Raw genomic sequence first — 17729 nt, 5'->3', positions numbered from 1 at the left:
CCAATCCTGCAAAGGTATCTTCAACAATGGGCTAACTTTACGGTAGGCGATGGGGCCGTTGCCAAATTTTGGACATGCAAGTGGATGGATTTCAGATGTTCTCTTGTTCGTCACATTTCCTTAACTATTTGTAGTTGCTCCCGACCCGGTTATCTTAGTTAAAGACGCGTGTGGATGACACCACTAGCATTTTATTCTTCTATAACTTTTCTATCCACGAATCTGACTCCTGGGAAGTTTTATAGAATATCATTAATCAGACCCGGCTCCTCGGTTCAAAAGACACGATATCTTAGGACATGTAACCTTCGGGAAGTTTCTCAGTCATATCCATGTACTCTAAGCTATGTCATGGTCCTAGGCTGGGATTTTTGAAAGGATCTTTGAGTGACACGCCTATCTCAAGCTTCTAAAGATCGCCTCCATACTGCGATGAATCTTCATAGACGCAACAACCTTGATAATGGCATGTGTGCCCTATGCGGCACGCATGAGAACGTAGATCACTTGCTCTTTTAATGTGCTCCAACTTTGTTCCTCTGGAGCTGTGTGAGCCAATGTTTTGGCATTGATTGGCGCCCTAATTCGATGCAAGATCTGTTAGGCTTGCTTCAGAACGCCTGAGGCCAATCACGGAGATTAGCATGGTGTACTTTTGGTGCATTGGTATGGGTTGGACCCAAGCTTTTAAATCTAGGCCGATACAACCGATATGCAGGCCAATATATCACTTTTGTGGCCCTGTCAACATAAAAACATAACATGTCATTTGGTAAATATCATTTTTCAATATATCATCTGATATGGACTGAAATATTGACCGATATGACCGATATCTAGACCGATATGTCCACCGATATAGAATGATACATAGATGACAACAATTCTTTATTAGAAAGCAGTGAAATAAGATTATGCATTTACAAGTTTATTATATATTATCAAAAGTCATGCACAATGTTTCGTTCAAATGCATATATATTGTATTGTTTTTAATCATAGAGTAAGGATTTTGTGAATCTTTTCTTAATAGGTTCTTAATCAACAAGCTAATAAACTAGGAATTTAAAAGTGTTATGTTAAAGCATTGCCGTCATACACTTTTGTTTACTAAAATTAAATGTCTCAAACTAAAATAATGAAAAAAAACTAGACATGTTTTCTCTGATATATCTACATATCGTCCGATATATCACCCGATATCCAACATTCGATATGTCGAAGCCAAACCGATATGAACCCGATATTCGATATTTTGAAGCTTGGGACCATTCAAAACGAACTTGCCATCGAGGGAATTTTACTCTCCCATCCTGCTGACCGTATTTTGAAATGGCTTTTATCTACTAGATATCTAAATAAGAGCTCGCCACTACTTGATTTCTCTTGACACGCAGCATATCCACCTCCTCTGGGAAAGAGAAAGACGCTGACGTTGTGCTGTCCAAGCTTAGGGCTATCCACGCCATCAACCACCATCAAGTCGTTGCTTGAGCCTGCACTTTTGACTTAGCTCTGATGTTTCATTACATGAACTTAATCTGCTTCTAGCCTCGGACTATATTGTGTGCGATATTATCTGTTCCGACTCTGTATTTGACTCCTATGTCGTCTCTGCTTTTATTAATTCAATATAAAGCCGAGCGTCCCTAGCACCTTTTCTCTAAAAAACAATGTTCAAACACACATGGTATAAAATCCGGTTCATGTGTTTGCTCATCGGTGATACTAGATAACAATGGCGTGATTGAAGAGAATAGATCGGAAGTTTTCTCCGAAGAAAAAAAAAACAATGGCGTGATGCGCCGTGCAACCAATCGACATGATACGTTGGTCATAAAACTAAACCTAAACCTGGCTTGTCAATGACACCGCAAATCAGCTCGGCTCTTCTCACTCACTCCAACCACTCCGGTTTGACTAAGTTTGCCAATCCGGGTCCCGCCTCTACCCGGGGTTACAACTGGATGGTGCCGGTCGAGAAAGATTTTAGACAAAACGGGGCTCGTGACGTACTAGTTGATCGGGACCAGTCAAACCCAAACCACCAACCGCCCCTTCCCTTCACGCATCTCCATGGGGTCCGAAGCCAGCGGCGGCGCCGCCGCGATTGACCTGCTCCGCTCGGCGGCGCCCTTCCTGCCGGACGCCGACCTCCTCCTGACGCCCGGCACGGGGCTCGTCCTCGTCGACCTCGTTAACGGCTTCTGCACCGTCGGCGCCGGGAACCTCGTGAGTTCTGCTCCCCCTCCTCTGCTCTGTTTTTGAGTATATTATAAAGTGAAGATCCTTCGCGCGAGGTTGATCGGCTCTTGCGGGATCTCGGCGGTCCGGTGGATGCATGCCACCATGCCGAAAGAGTTGGAGTTTTGCTGGTTGCTCTACGATGGGGACGCGAGTGAATGGGCCAGATATCCTCTCGCAGCTTCCTCCTGCCTCGCTTCTCGGCTCTTGTTGTTCTCTTCTTGTCACGCACTCCTCGCTCCGTCTCGTGTTTATTTCTTGTCTCTTTTCTCTTTCTGGCCCATCTTGAATCTCCAATTCCCTTTTCTTCCTCCCATGAATTAATATCAATCTGCATGAAGTATTATTACTCGTTTTACTTATAAGAAAGATGGCGTTTGCAGGCCCCTGTCACGCCGAATAAGCAGATCGAGAAGATGGTGGAGGAGTCTACCAGGCTTGCCAAGGTGTTCTGCCAGAGGAACTGGCCGGTCTTTGCGTTCCTTGATACCCACCACCCCGATAAACCTGAGCCGCCTTTTCCGCCGCACTGTATCATCGGTTCCGGTGAAGAAAACTTTGTTCCAGGTTAAACACCAGCTCCACATTTTTTGCATTATTACTTATCTTAAGCCTTTCGCAGAGCATGTTCAGTTTCTATGAACTGATTCTTTCATGTTGAATTGGGATATGCTAAATCGATGGTTTTGGCAACCTGATAAGATATGGGAGAATGACAACAGAATACGTTCCATATCTGGGTTCTGACGAAGTTCAATCTGCCATATGCAGCTCTGGAGTGGCTGGAGAATGATCCAAATGTGACAATGAGGCGCAAGGACTGCATTGATGGTTATCTTGCTTCATTTGAGAAGGACGGGTCCAATGTTTTCAGCGAGTGGGTCGCAAAGTTCCAGATCAAAACCGTAAGAGATCCTTCCTATTTAAGTGTTCGGTGAAAAAAAGTGTGATCCCCATTATAAATGACTCGTGAATTTGCTTGATGCAGGTTTTGGTTGTAGGAATATGCACAGACTACTGTGTTTTGGACTTTGTGAGTTCAACGCTGGCTGCAAGAAACATTGGCCGAGTGCCCCCGTTGGAAGATGTTGTGATCTATTCTGAGGGATGTGCAACATTTGACCTCCCTGTCGAAGTAGCCAGGAGTATGAAAGGAGCTTTGGCCCATCCACAGGTACTCAGCCACTAAACTCTACTATGCATAGTCAGTGAGAGTGTAGACTTCAGAAAGAGAATAGATAGCTTTCGTATTCTGGAGCATGTAATTTTAGCTAGTATTAGGTTTTGTAAAACAGACGACATTGATGGAGTTCCCAGCATCCAGAGTTTATATACCATACCAAAATCCCATGCCATATGATCCGGAGTTTTTATAGCTATAGAACATCAACAAAGAGGAAAATTGTGTTCTACCTAAAAAAAGTGCACTAGTTTTACATGGAAAATGCATTGTCGCGTTGGCCGCGAAGTATTTACGCGTAGAGTTCAGCTGCTTTCTCTTGACATGAAAGTCACTGCATAGACACAACGGTAGCAAATTTGCTTTGATATCTTGCGCGTTCCCTTGCTCATTAAAAGAAAGAAACATGGACTTACAGCTAACCTTTCATAATGATGCAGGATCTTATGCATCACATGGGACTTTACATGGCCAAATCAAGGGGTGCCAAGATAGTTGACGGAATTCTTGAAGAATAAGACTAGATCATTCATCAGGTCTGATGGTCTTGCTGGAAGGACCGTGCTATATAGTTCTATGTAGTCCTGTTTATCCACTCTATGTAGAATAATCAGATGCTGTATCTGCCGCAGAATAGATACCATTCCCAATCTGTGTTTTTATGCCGCGTAGTTTGCATATATTCTGGGTTCCAAGGCTGTGCGTCATAGAATATGAACCGATAAGCTGCTGATGAGATTGCTTGGATAGACATAGATTGGAACGGGTAGCCTCCCCGTCAGACCTCACGATGCGTGTTGCCTAGTGCCACCATACCCATGGGGCCAGGGCGTATGCTGTCCGCTGACGGAAAAAGGTCCACATGGTCTGTAAGTTCACAATTACAGTTCTTCAAACAGGATCCTTTAGCTCCGCCATAGGAGCAAAGCAAACGCCACACTGCACAAGCGTGCCTATACCTATATTGCTGCTGCTCCTGCCACAGGGAAATCTTTTGCGTTCAACTATTTCCTCATTAGATAGAATTAAAAAAAACCTGAAAGACAGGCGAACATAAACAAATGTACTCAATACGGGTCAATATATTATTATTACAGTTTTTACAACAGTTGTACAACACTACAACAGGAGGTCAGTCCATGCATCGGCAAACACCCGTCAATACCCCTCTCAAACAAGACAAGAGGGCTGGGTGCTAAGTTATATACAAACGAGCCATGATATTTGAGTGAGGCTGCTGGGGCATCGTCGGTTAACAGACAACCAGGACACAAAAAATTCTACCTCTTTAGCTTTTGCTGCGCTTCCAATGCAGCAGAGTCTTCTATTTCCACCCTCTCGTTTTTTCCTGCCCTAGAGGCCAGTAACTTCATGCGCCATGTGCCTCTAGGCATTCACGGGACAGGGTGTTCCAATCCAATCGAATCCATATGTTCAATGCTTGACAAGATTTAACGGTGCTGCTGATGGTCACAAACCTGGCAGCTCCTAGCAGACCTAGGGTTTGCAAATGTGCACTGATCACAGGCCCAGATGTTCCCATCATCCATACCACGGGTTGAGCTGCCTGACTTCGAGGCACCAACAGGTGCCTTGTTCTTGCCACTCTTGCTCTTACCGCCAAGGTTCTTGGAGCTTACGGCCTTGCTGCATGCACCTTGGCCGGTATGAGCTCCAACATCATTCAATCCAGACTCCAATGCACGGACCAGGTTTTCGAAATAATTGCGAGTTACGCTGTTAAATAGACAAAGAATTGTTGAGCAGAGATGAGTAAAATAAGTGTACAGCAATGACATGAAAAGTACTGAATTATGGATAACAAAAGCACAAGCTGCAAGAATTTTGCAGTTATACATACGGAGAAAGACCACCACATAATTACACCGTGGAAACCAGTATCTTAACATGATTGTGGGAAACGCTATTCTAATGTCCATATTAAGGATGATGACACCAGTTAGACAGAAACAACACTGACCAGAACAAATACACTAAGAGTTTCATTACCTGGTCAATCCAGCCAACTTTGTACGGAAGTCATTAAAATCTTTAGATGGGCAGTCTGCATCGAGATAGATCTGAAGTTCTTTCTCCGCACACTGATGAAGGCGTTCCAAACCAGATTCTGCTTCACCTGAATAAGTAATAGCAAAAGGATACCCTTTAGTGATAGATACTTCGAATGGAATCTACAGTATGAAAAATACGAACCTTGAACGTATTCGAAGAACTGCCTTTTGGCATGTTCATGGTCTGGAAGGTAATAACCATATGCGTAAGTCCACTTCAATACCCGCCTACATTCAACAATCTGCAAAATGAAACCATACAGCCTGAGTGAGATACTCAGAAAACTGAACAAAAGTACAGGCGACACTTGCTGACTAGAGTGTCATTCATACCTGTAACCATGCTTCAATTATGAACTTAAGCTGTGACTCAGGTTGGCTCTGTATGTCACTTAGCTTTTCAAGCTGTAAGGTTTACCAAACAAAATAACAGTCATTAGGTATTGGAGAATTTTAGCATTAAATTGTGAATCCTTCTAATAACACTGCCCTGAATGACATTGCTCTGATAAAAAAAATGATGCAACCTGTAATATCAATGATGTTACAGATATGAATGTCAGCTACCTTATCATTCTGCAGACTCTGCAGATCCCCAAGCGCCTTTTGCCTTGACTACATCATAACAAAAATAGTGCGTAAATATTGTATGTTACATGCAAAATAAGAGTTGCTAGTAGTACATTAACTATTTCATCAATCAAAATGAAAAAAACAAAGCAACAAACAAAATATTTAGATCTTTATGTTCCTTAGCTTGGCCTACTGAAAATTAGGCTCTTTCCAATGGCGATGAGTGGCTGCGGACGAAACTTTAAATTGCATTGTCTTGGTTTGGCTTCCCACGATCACAGTATCACCCGGCTGCGGTCCCGTGTTATTCATCTTCATGATGGCGATGCTAATACCTCTTTCTTCCACCAACATTCCAGATATTGTAAGAAGAAGAATTTTGTACCCAAGTTGAAGGTTGGTGATCAGGTCGTTACAAACCGAGGGGATAAACATGAGGCTGTGCTGAATTACTATGAAAACCTCATTGGTTCGTCTCAGGTTCGGGATTTTTCCTTGGACCTCTCAGTTTTTCACTTCCAGCAGCATGATTTGGTTTCTTTGGAGGAGCCTTTTTCGGAGGATGAAGTGTGGGCAACCATCAAAGACTTGCCGTTTGATAAAGCACCTGGACCTGACGGGCTTGCTGGTTGTTTTATAAGTCATGTTGGGAAATTATCAGAGTGGACCTGCTGCTAGCTCTCTCAGCTGATCATCATGGTCATGTGTCCAAATTCAGACTTCTCGACTCTGCTCATCTCCCTTCTGCCGAAGAAGGTCAATGCCATCCAGGTGAGACTTCCGGCCCACAAGCCTTATCCACAGTTTTGCCAAACTGGTTGCTAAGCTCATGGCCAATAGCCTTGCACCCTTGCTGCCTGATTTGGTGCCTGTAAACCAATCTGCTTTTGTCAAGGGAAGGAGAATTCATGACAATTTTCTCCTTGTTCAACAAATGGCAAAATGTTTGCACCAACGAAAGGAGCCTCACATTTTACTCAAACTGGATATATAGAAAGCCTTTTGATTCCGTATCTTGGCCTTTCCTCATTGAGGTTTTAAAGCGTTTAGGTTTTGGTCAACGTTGGTGCAATTCCACATGTTTGCTGCTCTCCACATCTTCCCTTAGTTCCTAGTCAATGGTGGGCCGGATGAGCACATCTTCCATCGTCGTGGCCTCCATCAAGGTAACCTCTTATCCCCTATGTTATTTATCCTTGTGATGGATGTCTTGAACTCTTGTGAACTGGGCTGCTCATGTGGGTTTGCTGCAACCAGTTTCTATGCTCATGATATAGTGATGTTTCTCCGGCCTGCTGCAAATGACCTCACATCAGGCAACTTCTGAACATTTTTGGCCATGCCTCAGGTCTTGTGACCAATATGTCCAAGAGCTCGTTACCCCAATTCAGTGTAAGGATGAAGATATGGAGGTCGTATCCAGCAGTTTATCTTGTGATATTAAGCACTTCCCTTGCACCTATTTGGGTCTCCCACTCACGGTCAAGAAGCCTTCCGAGGCAGACCCCCACCCTCTTGTTCATAAGGTTGCTAACAATCTCCCTGGACGAAAGGCATCACTCATGAATCGTACTAGTCGGTTTGTTGTGACGGTATGAGTTGTACTTTCTACCATTCCTATTTATCTCATGATTGCGTAGGGCCTTCCCAAATGGGTGATCAAGGCCATTGATAAGCGGTGTAGGGGGTTTCTTTGGAAGTGCCAGGAAAAGGCTAATGGGGGCAACTGCCTTGACTCCCGGGAGCGAGTCCAGCGACCAACCCAATAGGGTGGTCTTGGTATTCCTAACCTTCAACGTTGGGTTATGGCTGCAGAAAACTGGCGCGGATCACCCATGGTCTGGTTTGCCCGTCCTCGTTCCTCGAAATGCTCTGGCTTTGTTCTGTGTCGCTGTTCAGTCAATTGTTGGAAATGGGCAGACCACTTTGTTCTTGTCTGATCGATGGCTTCAGGAGATCTCCAAACCTTTTCAAGCTGATCTCCAAAAGAGCGGTCAAGCAGCACACTGTGGCTCAAGCTCTAACGGAGCGGAGATGGGTCGCAGACATCAAGGGCGCCCTTACTGTCCAAGTGCTAACTGAATACCTTCAGTTTTGGGATTAAGTGGAGGGACTGCACCTTCAACAGGATGTTCATGATCAGCACCGTTGGCGGTTTACGCGGTCGGGATTGTACTCATGCAAATCAGCATACGAGGCTTTCTTTATTGGTGCGATCAGATTCGCCCCTTGGAAGAGAATCCGGTGGACCTGAGCTCCTTTGCACTTAAGCTATTTATTTGGCTTGCCATCAATAATCAGTGCTGGACAGTAGACCGCCTGGACAAAAGGGGGTTGCCGCACCCGGCTGCATGCCCCTTGTGCGATCAAGTTGAGGAGTCAATTCAGCACATCCTTGTATCGTGCGTCTTTTCCAGGCAGGTCTGGTCTCATATTCTCCAAAGATTAGGCGTAATTGCTATTGCAACCCACCACTGGCCGGTTCTCAAGCTGGTGAGGTCAAGCTCTCATTCAAGTTTCCAAAGAACTCTTGAAAGGGCTTACCTCCTCATTGTCTTGGTGGCGTGGGAAATATGGAAGCATCGGAACGATTGCGTTTTCAATGGCGCTAGACCAAATGTTTCCGTGTTGTTGCTGAGTGCTAACAGTTGCTAATGAGTTCGCCCTCTGGTGTTCAGTTGGAGCTTTGGTGCTTCGGGGGCTTTTCTTTGGGATGCTTACCTTGGACGTTTAGGCTCGTCCTTTGTCTGATTTTGGCCGTTTTGTTTTATGTGTGGTGAGAGTTCTTATTTGTTCCTTTGGGTTGTGTTTGAGGTGTTTGGGTCAACGGAGTTTCTACCCGCATCCTTGTACTTATTTCTTTCTTCTTATTGAAATGATATGCAGCTCTCCTGCGTTTCGAGAGAGAAACAAGCATCAATATTCTATTCTTTGACCCTACCACACTGAGATCTTAAAAACTCGAAATATCCTACATACAGCATTGTCTTCGACCGTAAATGAACTCCTGGCAAGTTTGACAAGCAAAGAAACCACCACTACAACTAAGAACAGTATAGCAGTCATTCAAGCACCACTTCCAACTTCCAAGTTGGCTTAGTACTGATTTGTACATTATGCACCCATGATATTCGTGAGCTCATTGCTAAGCTGACAACGTATATTACCACCCAAAGGTTCACTCACGATTCACCACTACATGATAAGAAATTATCTCATCTGTTGGATTGGGAGTTACATGCCTAGGCTATCTTGAGTGCATAGGAAATGTTTAGGAGTTTAGCTCACTATTTACCCACTTAAGACCTGACATTAAAGGAGTGGCAATGCTGCTAACTGAGTTGAAAATCACTTACTGACTGATTGGCTGCCCATCGCTCATAGTAATGTGTATATCTCTCGAGGGAATTCTTTGCCATTTCTCTTCTCCTTTCAGAATCATCAAACTATAACAGAAATGTAGAAGGAAGGAATTAGCATAAATAATTTAATGATACAATAACTTAATGTTCATGACTAGGTGAACCATTACCGCTCCCTCTTGCCTTGCTGCCTCATAACGGTTACAAGCATAAAAACCACCTGTCCTCTCCCCGTGATCTGACCATGGACCAAGACAAAGCCTGCATTCACAGCATAATGTGTCAACTATCTAAAATGGCAAAAAACTATAAGCAGAAGTGCAGCAGCAATGTGATTGTGTACCAGCAGAATTCAAATTTACATGGCGGTGTGCACGTAATGTGCATGCAGCCCTGGTTTTTTTCAATAGGCCGCTTGCACTTGGGACAAGGCTTCGAATTAGCTAGTATCCTGGAAAACAGAACCAACAGGTGGTGAAGAAAGAAAAAAAGGTATAGTTGATAGTCAAAACAACTCGAAGTAAAAACATACTATATCTGCACAGATGCAGCATTCCATTGACTGAACAACAACACCATTATGTTTTTTTAAACATAACGACACCATTATGTTAGTAAAGATTGGGAAAAGAATAGCACAAACTAAGCAAAAAAGTCTTGGGAGTGCCCATCAGACCCTAGAAGGATACATGTTAGAAAGAACACTAGTGGAGGTGAAATGGAACAATTTAGAGAAGCCAAAAATAGAGATATGTGAGAGAAAGAAAAGGCTTTGCAGTCCAATTTGCGGATCATGTACGCCGGGTATCTACAACAAGCATTTTTGTGAAGAAACCTAATTTGGTTCAGTAAGGAAATATGGCAAGTAGAATTTCAAAAGAGAAGCAAGGTAGTAACTGGTAAGCAATAGGGAAGTGGAGAGAATGAGCAAATAGTTGGTAGAGTAGACAACTTGCTAGTCCCAACTGTGCGTCTTATTCCATTAGCAATTAGATATACAAAGAAGATGGTTAAAGACCAGATGGGCCGGTATACATGTTACACAAACATACGCATGTCAAAGCTTGGCACACTTGGAAATCAGAGATAGTAATACTTCATTGACATGACCATGCTGTTGGATAGACAATGCAAAATTTGGGAGAAGACGTACCAGTTCATATTCTCGGATTCCGCACTATTCTTGAGAATCCATTTGGAAACTGTGGAACAGTCTACAGGGCGATGAGCTTCCTCCGTGCACTGAAAAAAAATCACACGACTTCTTAATTCTAAGCTCGACTGAACATATTACAAATAAGCTACAGCTAGAAATACTCACGTTCCAACAGAACCCGTAAGAACAGCCACAAGAAACATCATAGCTGCCACTGCCAACCACAAATTCCACAGCATATTCGCAGCCAGGAGCAGGACACCATTTTGTCTGTTCAACATAAATGACACACAGTGATAATTGAGGTGCAAATCAAAAGGTGATAGTAGACGGCAGTGAAATACACAAGACATTTAAGCATTTTTTTTCAGTTATCAGCTACCAACAAGAAATTCTGATATATAAAATCAAATACAAAGAAAAGAATAGGTGCCAGAACAAAGGATTGCGCAATGCCAAATTCTGAATCCTTTGGCCAGGTGTGGTCGTCACCACCCTTCCCTAACTGAGCAGCACTTGGTGCTCGGAAAAGAAATTTTGAATTCAGATAAAATTCAGAAAGATGTGGACTTACTTTTCTATTATCTTCAATGTAAGATCTGCAAAGATATCGTTCATACTTCCCCTTATCCTCGTCACTAGCGAATAAATTAACCATATCTTGTCCAACAGCAGCAGAACAGGATGGATCAGGACATCTCAACATCAAACATCCTGGACCATCATTTATAGCTGTGCTAATATAGCCTGTCAATAAAACCGGAAATTTTATCAGCACCAACTAAACATTAAAGCTAAAATCTTTGAACATTGCATTTAATTACAAGAAAAAGGTTATATTAGAAGATGTAAGATAAACTGAAAGGATTCCATGAAACGATGGAACAAAAACTCAAATCGTTATGAAATGATAAAATTGAAACACAGGGGCATATAGACTAAATGGTTCACAAAGTATGCAAAAAGAACTAAAAAGGAACCAGATTGCAAGAGGAGAATAAGGATGGCATCACGTTGAAACACTGGAAAGCTGATATCTGTCTTTGGACATGACATTTGGTTTTGTTATGGGTTTTTCTATATTTCTAGTTAAGTGACCAAAGAAAAATATAGAATGTTAAATTGGAAATCTATGGACTTTTTATCTACTCAATTTCAAAATGGTCCAAACAGGTAATAATATACTATCCAATATATAACTCCAAGCGGCTAGACCCTAGAGCATTCAAATACAGCATTTATGCCCAACAAGTGATATTATTGCATATAAGAAATGAGAACCACAAAAAAAAAGTTATCAATTTGGAGGAGCATGGCCAATGTTGTGCAACAATAACACTGCAGGCTTGCAACCTATCAGGACAAAGCATAATACATTTGTTTGCGTTCACGCTATAGGAAAAAGCATAATACATTTGTTTGTGTTCACGCATGACTATAAATTGCCATCAATGCTTCTTTCAGAAAAGCATATTCAGGAACACACTCCAGTAAAATGCCCACATGCTCAACTTTGATTGAGGAAGATATGCTCAAATGCAGCTACGGTAAACATCTATGTGTTCAGTCAGAAGAAAAATCAAGGGTAACTTAATAGATAGTTAGGCACACTAGGTCCATCACCAAGCGTATTCATGGCACAATATCTAGGCAAGGGCAGTGTAAAGTATGACCATCCAAAGCAAGGGGATAACAAGAGAACGAACCTCTCCAACATACACCACAGAAAGGATGCCCACATGAAGCAGCACCCATTGACTCACGTGGACAACTTTCGAAGCAAATCCCACACGTAAGCTGTTAAAGGATAGATAAGTAATGTAAGAAGTGGAGTTTATATGCACATGACCTACATGTACGGGAATGTTTTCATTAGCATGTCTAGTCTAGAACATAAAAGGGTGCAAGCCCATCCCTTTGCCGCAAGCATTCAAAATAACAAGCCTACTGTTCAACATTTTCTCCAGTAAAATACAGGTTACCAGGCAGGTCATACTAACTCCACGGGTTACAAAATATACAGGCAATCCAATAATATAAACGTCAACTAGAAGAATACTATATTGTCCAAAGGGCGGAATATGCTTGGGCAACAGAGCAAAAATAAATAAATAGTGAGCCTTACTTCTCTTTCATTTGGCATTTCATTTTGCTTCTCCGGTAAACCAACGGCAGTACGAACTCGTGCTTCATCAACAAACCACTCGTCATGCACCTTACTAACGCTCCTGCAAGAAGAAACTTTATAATGCCTTTACAGAAAGGAAATATTGCGAGCAACATAAATTAAATATCACCGCCTACAGAAGCTGTCACAAAAAAGAAGATACAAGCAGCGCTGCCATCGAGAAGGAAGGGCCAAAGAAGTATGATCCTAATATAGCAGTATCTCATTCGCCTGCACCTATTTTGTGCTTAAACTTAGATAAAAACAACTATTTAAGCATGCAACTACCATGCCAGATGTAATGATGCCTATTACCAGTTATAACTGCGAAGAAGGGCGCAAGCTTCTGATTTCGAAATTGAAAGAACAGTTGAAACCCGATTCATGTCATCTGCTTGATGTTGCTTTATGTCAGTTTCACTCAGTACACTGTAGTTTTGCTGGAATATAAACAAGAAAATAGTATAGTAAGATAAACATAGATATAAGGTGAAATGAACACCTAAGAACCACATAAGCTGAGTACTGCCAGTTCATCGCTAGATTAAATGGAGAGAAAAAAAGTTAATCTTGGTCAAACCAGCATGTAGTTGGTAAATAAAAAATCCTTTGGCAGTAAAATATGACTATTTGACAGGTACATACACCAAAAATCACCAACTCATGGAGTACATAACCAGGAAAAAATCTAGGCAAAAGAAAAGCAAAATAAGCATTCTGTTGGTTGTATTTTTCAACGTCCAGGAAGAAATTTGCTACTCCCTCCGTTCACTTTTATAAGTCATTTCAGACAACTGAAATTGACCTGCTTTGCATGCTGTCTGAAATATCTTCAACGCCTTATAAAAGTGAACAGAGGGAGTACAACCTTACGATTTCAAGTATATTATTCAGCCTCGAAGAACACATGGAAGCATGTGCAGAGAGAGAAGCTTGGATTGACTTGCGACTGATGACATGCGTTTACATGCTAATAGCCCAAACCTCAATACATTGTCTCCAAAATGTACCCTGGAGGCCCGGACTTTATGTGTCAAAGGTCCCAAAAAAACAAAAAAAAGGCAATATTGTTAAAAAAAATGGGTTTGTTATAACTCTATTTGTGTGGCACAATACCGATATCATTACAATTCTACAATAATATAGACTTCTACGTTCAAAAGCTACCTGGATTGCAGCAACGATTATACCAAATTTAAGCATTGTGTGCACAGTGGCACACTCAGTGAGGTGGGCCATCCAAAAGTGTAGTCAAATTTGGCTACAAATCAAACGGCCTCAAATCTAGCTCCGTGACTTTTCACTTCTTTGCTAACTATATATATTTCCCATCGTTGACCATTTGCATATAACCCTCTTCTTGACTGACCCTCTGAACTGAACGCAGCTCAAGGTCATCCATAATAGATCAAAGAGGGAAGTGCGAAAATCTGCTGTTAAACTGGAGTTTGTAAGGAAAACAAGAGGAGAAGAGTGGATATCGGAGGGTGGGGGACGATGGTAGAGGAAGATGGAAACGAGGGTATTAAGAGCTGGACATTTCATTTATCATAGAAACTTTCTAGAGACTAAACTGGTTCATTTTTTATAAAGGATTTAATGCTCCATGTCCAAATCAATAGATCTTGGACTTGCTATAATTTAACATCATCATGCAAGATGAACGCCTATGTAAGTTAACTATGCACTTCCAAACAATATTCCATAACCAGAACAGTAACTTGTCGGGTTACTTGATTGCGTAAGCAAAGAAAATACCAGTCCTTTAGTGGTCTATGTTAAGCAACACTGCAACACTTTACACGATCAGCTATTGCAGATTGGACAGCACTTGATGCACTCACATCACAACGCTTCAGAATGCAAGTACATCAGACGAAAGTGTGAATAAAATCTAGAAAACATATCATGACAAAATGATGGTATACTGAATGTCAATTCTGTTTCACGAAGAAAGTACACCAAAAAATATATCACAACATCGTATCAAGGAACATTTTTCTGTTTGCATCTGATTAAAACTGAAAATCAGTATGAATGGGAAGCGCACTAACGAATGGAAGATGTGTTCAATCCTATCATTTTAAGTTCTGCATAAGGGAGGAACAAAATTCTACCCCCGAATCAACACGCTAGAGTTGTGTACCATAAGCTTCAAAAGCTTTTCTTTTCCTAAACGTTTCATCTCTTGATATTTAGACAGAATATCACTACAAATAGTGAATCAAAACGAAATAAATTTAACGACCTGTGCCACGATCATGCAAGGTACCCTATTTCATAGTTTGAAGCTAGAAGAGTAGTTGCATCCCACATAGAAATTTCCGTCGACTGTGAGTAAGTAAACACTAAGTAAGACTCGTGTATTCACCTAATTAGTATGACCTGCGAATTAATCACCATCTTTTGGCTAGAGCCATCAAATGATACATTGAAAAACTGCCAGCTCCAATCAAACCAGCAAGCTTCAGGAAACCTCACAAAGTCAGATTCAGAAACATACCAATTAGACTGGTATATCCTTGCATCAGGGTAGCATGTCAGTACATGCCTAATACATACTAACCATTATTTAGTCCCCAGTTTAGAAGTTTTCCTTTTCATGCTTTCCAACAGTCCTACCCTAAACACCTCTCTCCCTATCATGCTATATTCCATTACCACTTATTACCAGCAACCAAAACTGGAATCATAAAGCAGTGCGACACACTGTGAATTACAAGCTACAACACAAAGTGAATTTCGCATGCCGGGACACCAGTCAGAGCTAGCACCTATCCGATAGCCAGAAGTAACTTATCGGGAATGCCCGGCTTGTCTTTTCCTACCGTAGGACATAAACAGAACCACCCTCCGGTTTATATAAGCACATTTCATCCATGGAAAGGACTCTGATCGAGCTCTTCGTCCACGTCAGGCAATCACACGGGCAACCGAAAGCAATATCTAGATCATCCAACCAGTCACATTTCTATCCACTATTTATATATAGTAGTATACGCGAGAGCATTTCTGTCCACATCATCCATCCTATATCGTGAAGGGGCAGACAGAACCACCGATACATGGCCGCTCCGGCGCTGCTGCATCTCCCATTCCGATTATCTCGAACAAGCTATTTCTATACTGGGACCGACCGGACGCCAATCGATGATCACCTGCTGCCTGTGGGAGATTAGGTCATCCGAGTCATCGGAGTCGCGGTCGGCGAAGTCGTAGTCCGCGTCCCCGTCGTCGCTGAGGGCGAGGCCCGCCTCGCCGCCGCTGTAGAAGTCCTCGTCGGCGGAGTCACGCGTGTCGTCCTCTGAATCCATCGCCGCCACCGGCCGCCGCCGCGCGCGCCGGAGCCTCGAGAGCGACCCGGATCGGGCGGATCGGAGCCGCGCCCCACCGTTTGGACGGAACAAGCGGCTCGGATTCGGGGGAGGGACGGGAGTTGGGGAGGAGGAAAGGGGTGGAGCGGAGGAAGACGTGGGGGGGAGGAAGAGGATGGGTGGGATTCGCTCGGGGCAGAGGAAGCCGCGAGCTTTCTCCTTCCTTGTTTGTTTCCGCACGTTTTCTTTCTCGCGTGTAATTTGCTATTTTCTGCTTCTCTGGTAACAACAGTGCTTTCCAGACGGAACCTTTTCCTTTCATGGGAAGGAATCTTGCGCTGCACCAGAAAGGGAGGCATGAATCTTCATCTTCACTTCACAAACAGGAGTGCCTCGCCCCTCCGTGTCCGAATAGCTCTTTGCCACACCACGGCTCCGAGGACAGCTCCAGCGCACGATCCCAAACGGACGTCCGCTTTGTTCGGATTTCGTCCGTTTAGGACGGCAATAGATAGCAAAATGGACACGCGTATCCGCTCGTTGTTGAAGGCGCCCAGCGCAGCGACCGAATCCAAGTTATCTGCCTACCCTTCAGCTCCTCGCCGTGCCGCGCCCCGCCACGCCTCGCCCCGCCCCACCCGCGCCCGCCTCGCCCTGCCCGCCCCTGCCTCGGCCTTGCGCCGCGCTCGCGCCGCGCTCGCCCTCGCGCAGGGGCAGCAGCGGCCCTCGCGTCGTGCTCGCGCGCAGCCGCCGTGCCTCGCCCATGCGCGCCGGCCTCGCCCCACACGCCCCTGCGCGCGCCCGCCTCGCCCCGCCCGCGCACCGCTCGCCGCCGTCGCCGCCTGCGCGCTCGCCGAGGCCGCCCGTCGCATGCAGTAGTGGGTGGGTGGGTTGGTGGGCCCTTTTATTTGTATGACAGGCGGGCCACACTGCACATGCAGCGGATCAAGGCGGACGAGGAGTGGCCAGAAAGTGTCTGTGTGTGTCCGCTTTGGCCTCAAAACGAGACCAACTTTGGTCCAGAGATGGGGTACAACGGACACGATACGGACAAAAAGATAAAATGGGGTCTGCCGTTGGGTCGTCTGGTATGTCCGTTTTACCCCAAACGGACACACCTGGACAAAATGGGGTCATGTGGTGGAGTTGGCCTGACCAACTCCAACGAGACACCAATCGGACATCCTTTTTCTTCGGATTTTGTCCACTTAAATCGTGCAAAGAAGCGACGTCCTACCTCTTGTGCGGACGTGTTGCTAGTGCGCCCAACGTGGCCGACGCGTTTGGTCCGTCCCGGTCGGTGAGCGGCCAAATTTAACTAAAATAAAACATTGCATTTAGTTTACAACCAAATATATCACATAGTTCAGTAATACCCCTCCATCCCATAATACAAGAGTGTGATACTAGTATCAAAAGCGTTCTTATATTATGGGATGGAGAGAGTAATCAATAGTTTCACAACCGAATAAAAAGCTCAAAGTTTACAACCAAATTTAAATTGTCACAAATACAAGGAAAAGAAAAACGAACCGATAAATCTACTAGTTGCCAATGTGATTTCACATGTGCTCGACCAAGTCATTTTGGAGTTGCATATGAATATGCCAATTACATATTTTGATGAAATTGGGTGAATTGTTCAAACGTTGTTGATTATT

General features: G+C 43.6%; 2 protein-coding genes across 2 annotated transcripts; one reads left to right on the top strand and one right to left on the bottom strand.

The window, feature by feature from the left end:
* Positions 1 to 1924: 1924 nt before the first annotated feature.
* Positions 1925 to 4086, top strand: LOC109765092 (nicotinamidase 1). The gene is made up of 5 exons (XM_020323879.4): positions 1925 to 2232; positions 2628 to 2811; positions 3016 to 3149; positions 3233 to 3418; positions 3865 to 4086. Exons 1-5 carry the CDS (start codon positions 2077 to 2079, stop codon positions 3940 to 3942), a joined length of 738 nt encoding a protein of 245 aa, XP_020179468.1. The 5' UTR covers positions 1925 to 2076; the 3' UTR covers positions 3943 to 4086.
* A 392-nt stretch (positions 4087 to 4478) lies between these two features.
* On the bottom strand, positions 4479 to 16361 carry LOC109765091 (probable E3 ubiquitin-protein ligase ARI8). Its single transcript, XM_020323878.4, has 15 exons — positions 15913 to 16361; positions 13070 to 13194; positions 12713 to 12815; positions 12294 to 12384; positions 11162 to 11334; positions 10753 to 10857; positions 10585 to 10673; positions 9775 to 9882; positions 9602 to 9692; positions 9426 to 9515; positions 6064 to 6111; positions 5830 to 5901; positions 5639 to 5738; positions 5435 to 5561; positions 4479 to 5161 (listed from the first exon to the last, which is right to left on the bottom strand). Exons 1-15 carry the CDS (start codon positions 16066 to 16068, stop codon positions 4876 to 4878), a joined length of 1764 nt encoding a protein of 587 aa, XP_020179467.1. The 5' UTR covers positions 16069 to 16361; the 3' UTR covers positions 4479 to 4875.
* Positions 16362 to 17729: the final 1368 nt, after the last annotated feature.

This window comes from Aegilops tauschii, chromosome 6 (genome assembly GCF_002575655.3).
Source record: "Aegilops tauschii subsp. strangulata cultivar AL8/78 chromosome 6, Aet v6.0, whole genome shotgun sequence".
Lineage (NCBI taxonomy): Eukaryota > Viridiplantae > Streptophyta > Magnoliopsida > Poales > Poaceae > Aegilops > Aegilops tauschii.
Note: the sequence above shows the minus strand (reverse complement) of the source record. Positions and strands in the feature narration are given on the sequence as shown.

What these genes read in the sequence shown, in the direction of transcription:
- LOC109765092 (XM_020323879.4), top strand. Translation starts at nt 2,077, where the DNA reads ATGGGGTCCGAAGCCAGCGGCGGCGCCGCCGCGATTGACCTGCTCCGC. An exon ending in CCGTCGGCGCCGGGAACCTC is followed by an intron (nt 2,233 to 2,627) that starts GTGAGTTCTGCT and finishes TGGCGTTTGCAG; the next exon opens with GCCCCTGTCACGCCGAATAA. An exon ending in GAGCTTTGGCCCATCCACAG is followed by an intron (nt 3,419 to 3,864) that starts GTACTCAGCCAC and finishes ATAATGATGCAG; the next exon opens with GATCTTATGCATCACATGGG.
- LOC109765091 (XM_020323878.4), bottom strand. Translation starts at nt 16,068, where the DNA reads ATGGATTCAGAGGACGACACGCGTGACTCCGCCGACGAGGACTTCTAC. An exon ending in CTGTGGTGTATGTTGGAGAG is followed by an intron (nt 11,335 to 12,293) that starts GTTCGTTCTCTT and finishes TTTTATTGACAG; the next exon opens with GCTATATTAGCACAGCTATA. An exon ending in GTTCTTCGAATACGTTCAAG is followed by an intron (nt 5,562 to 5,638) that starts GTTCGTATTTTT and finishes TTACTTATTCAG; the next exon opens with GTGAAGCAGAATCTGGTTTG.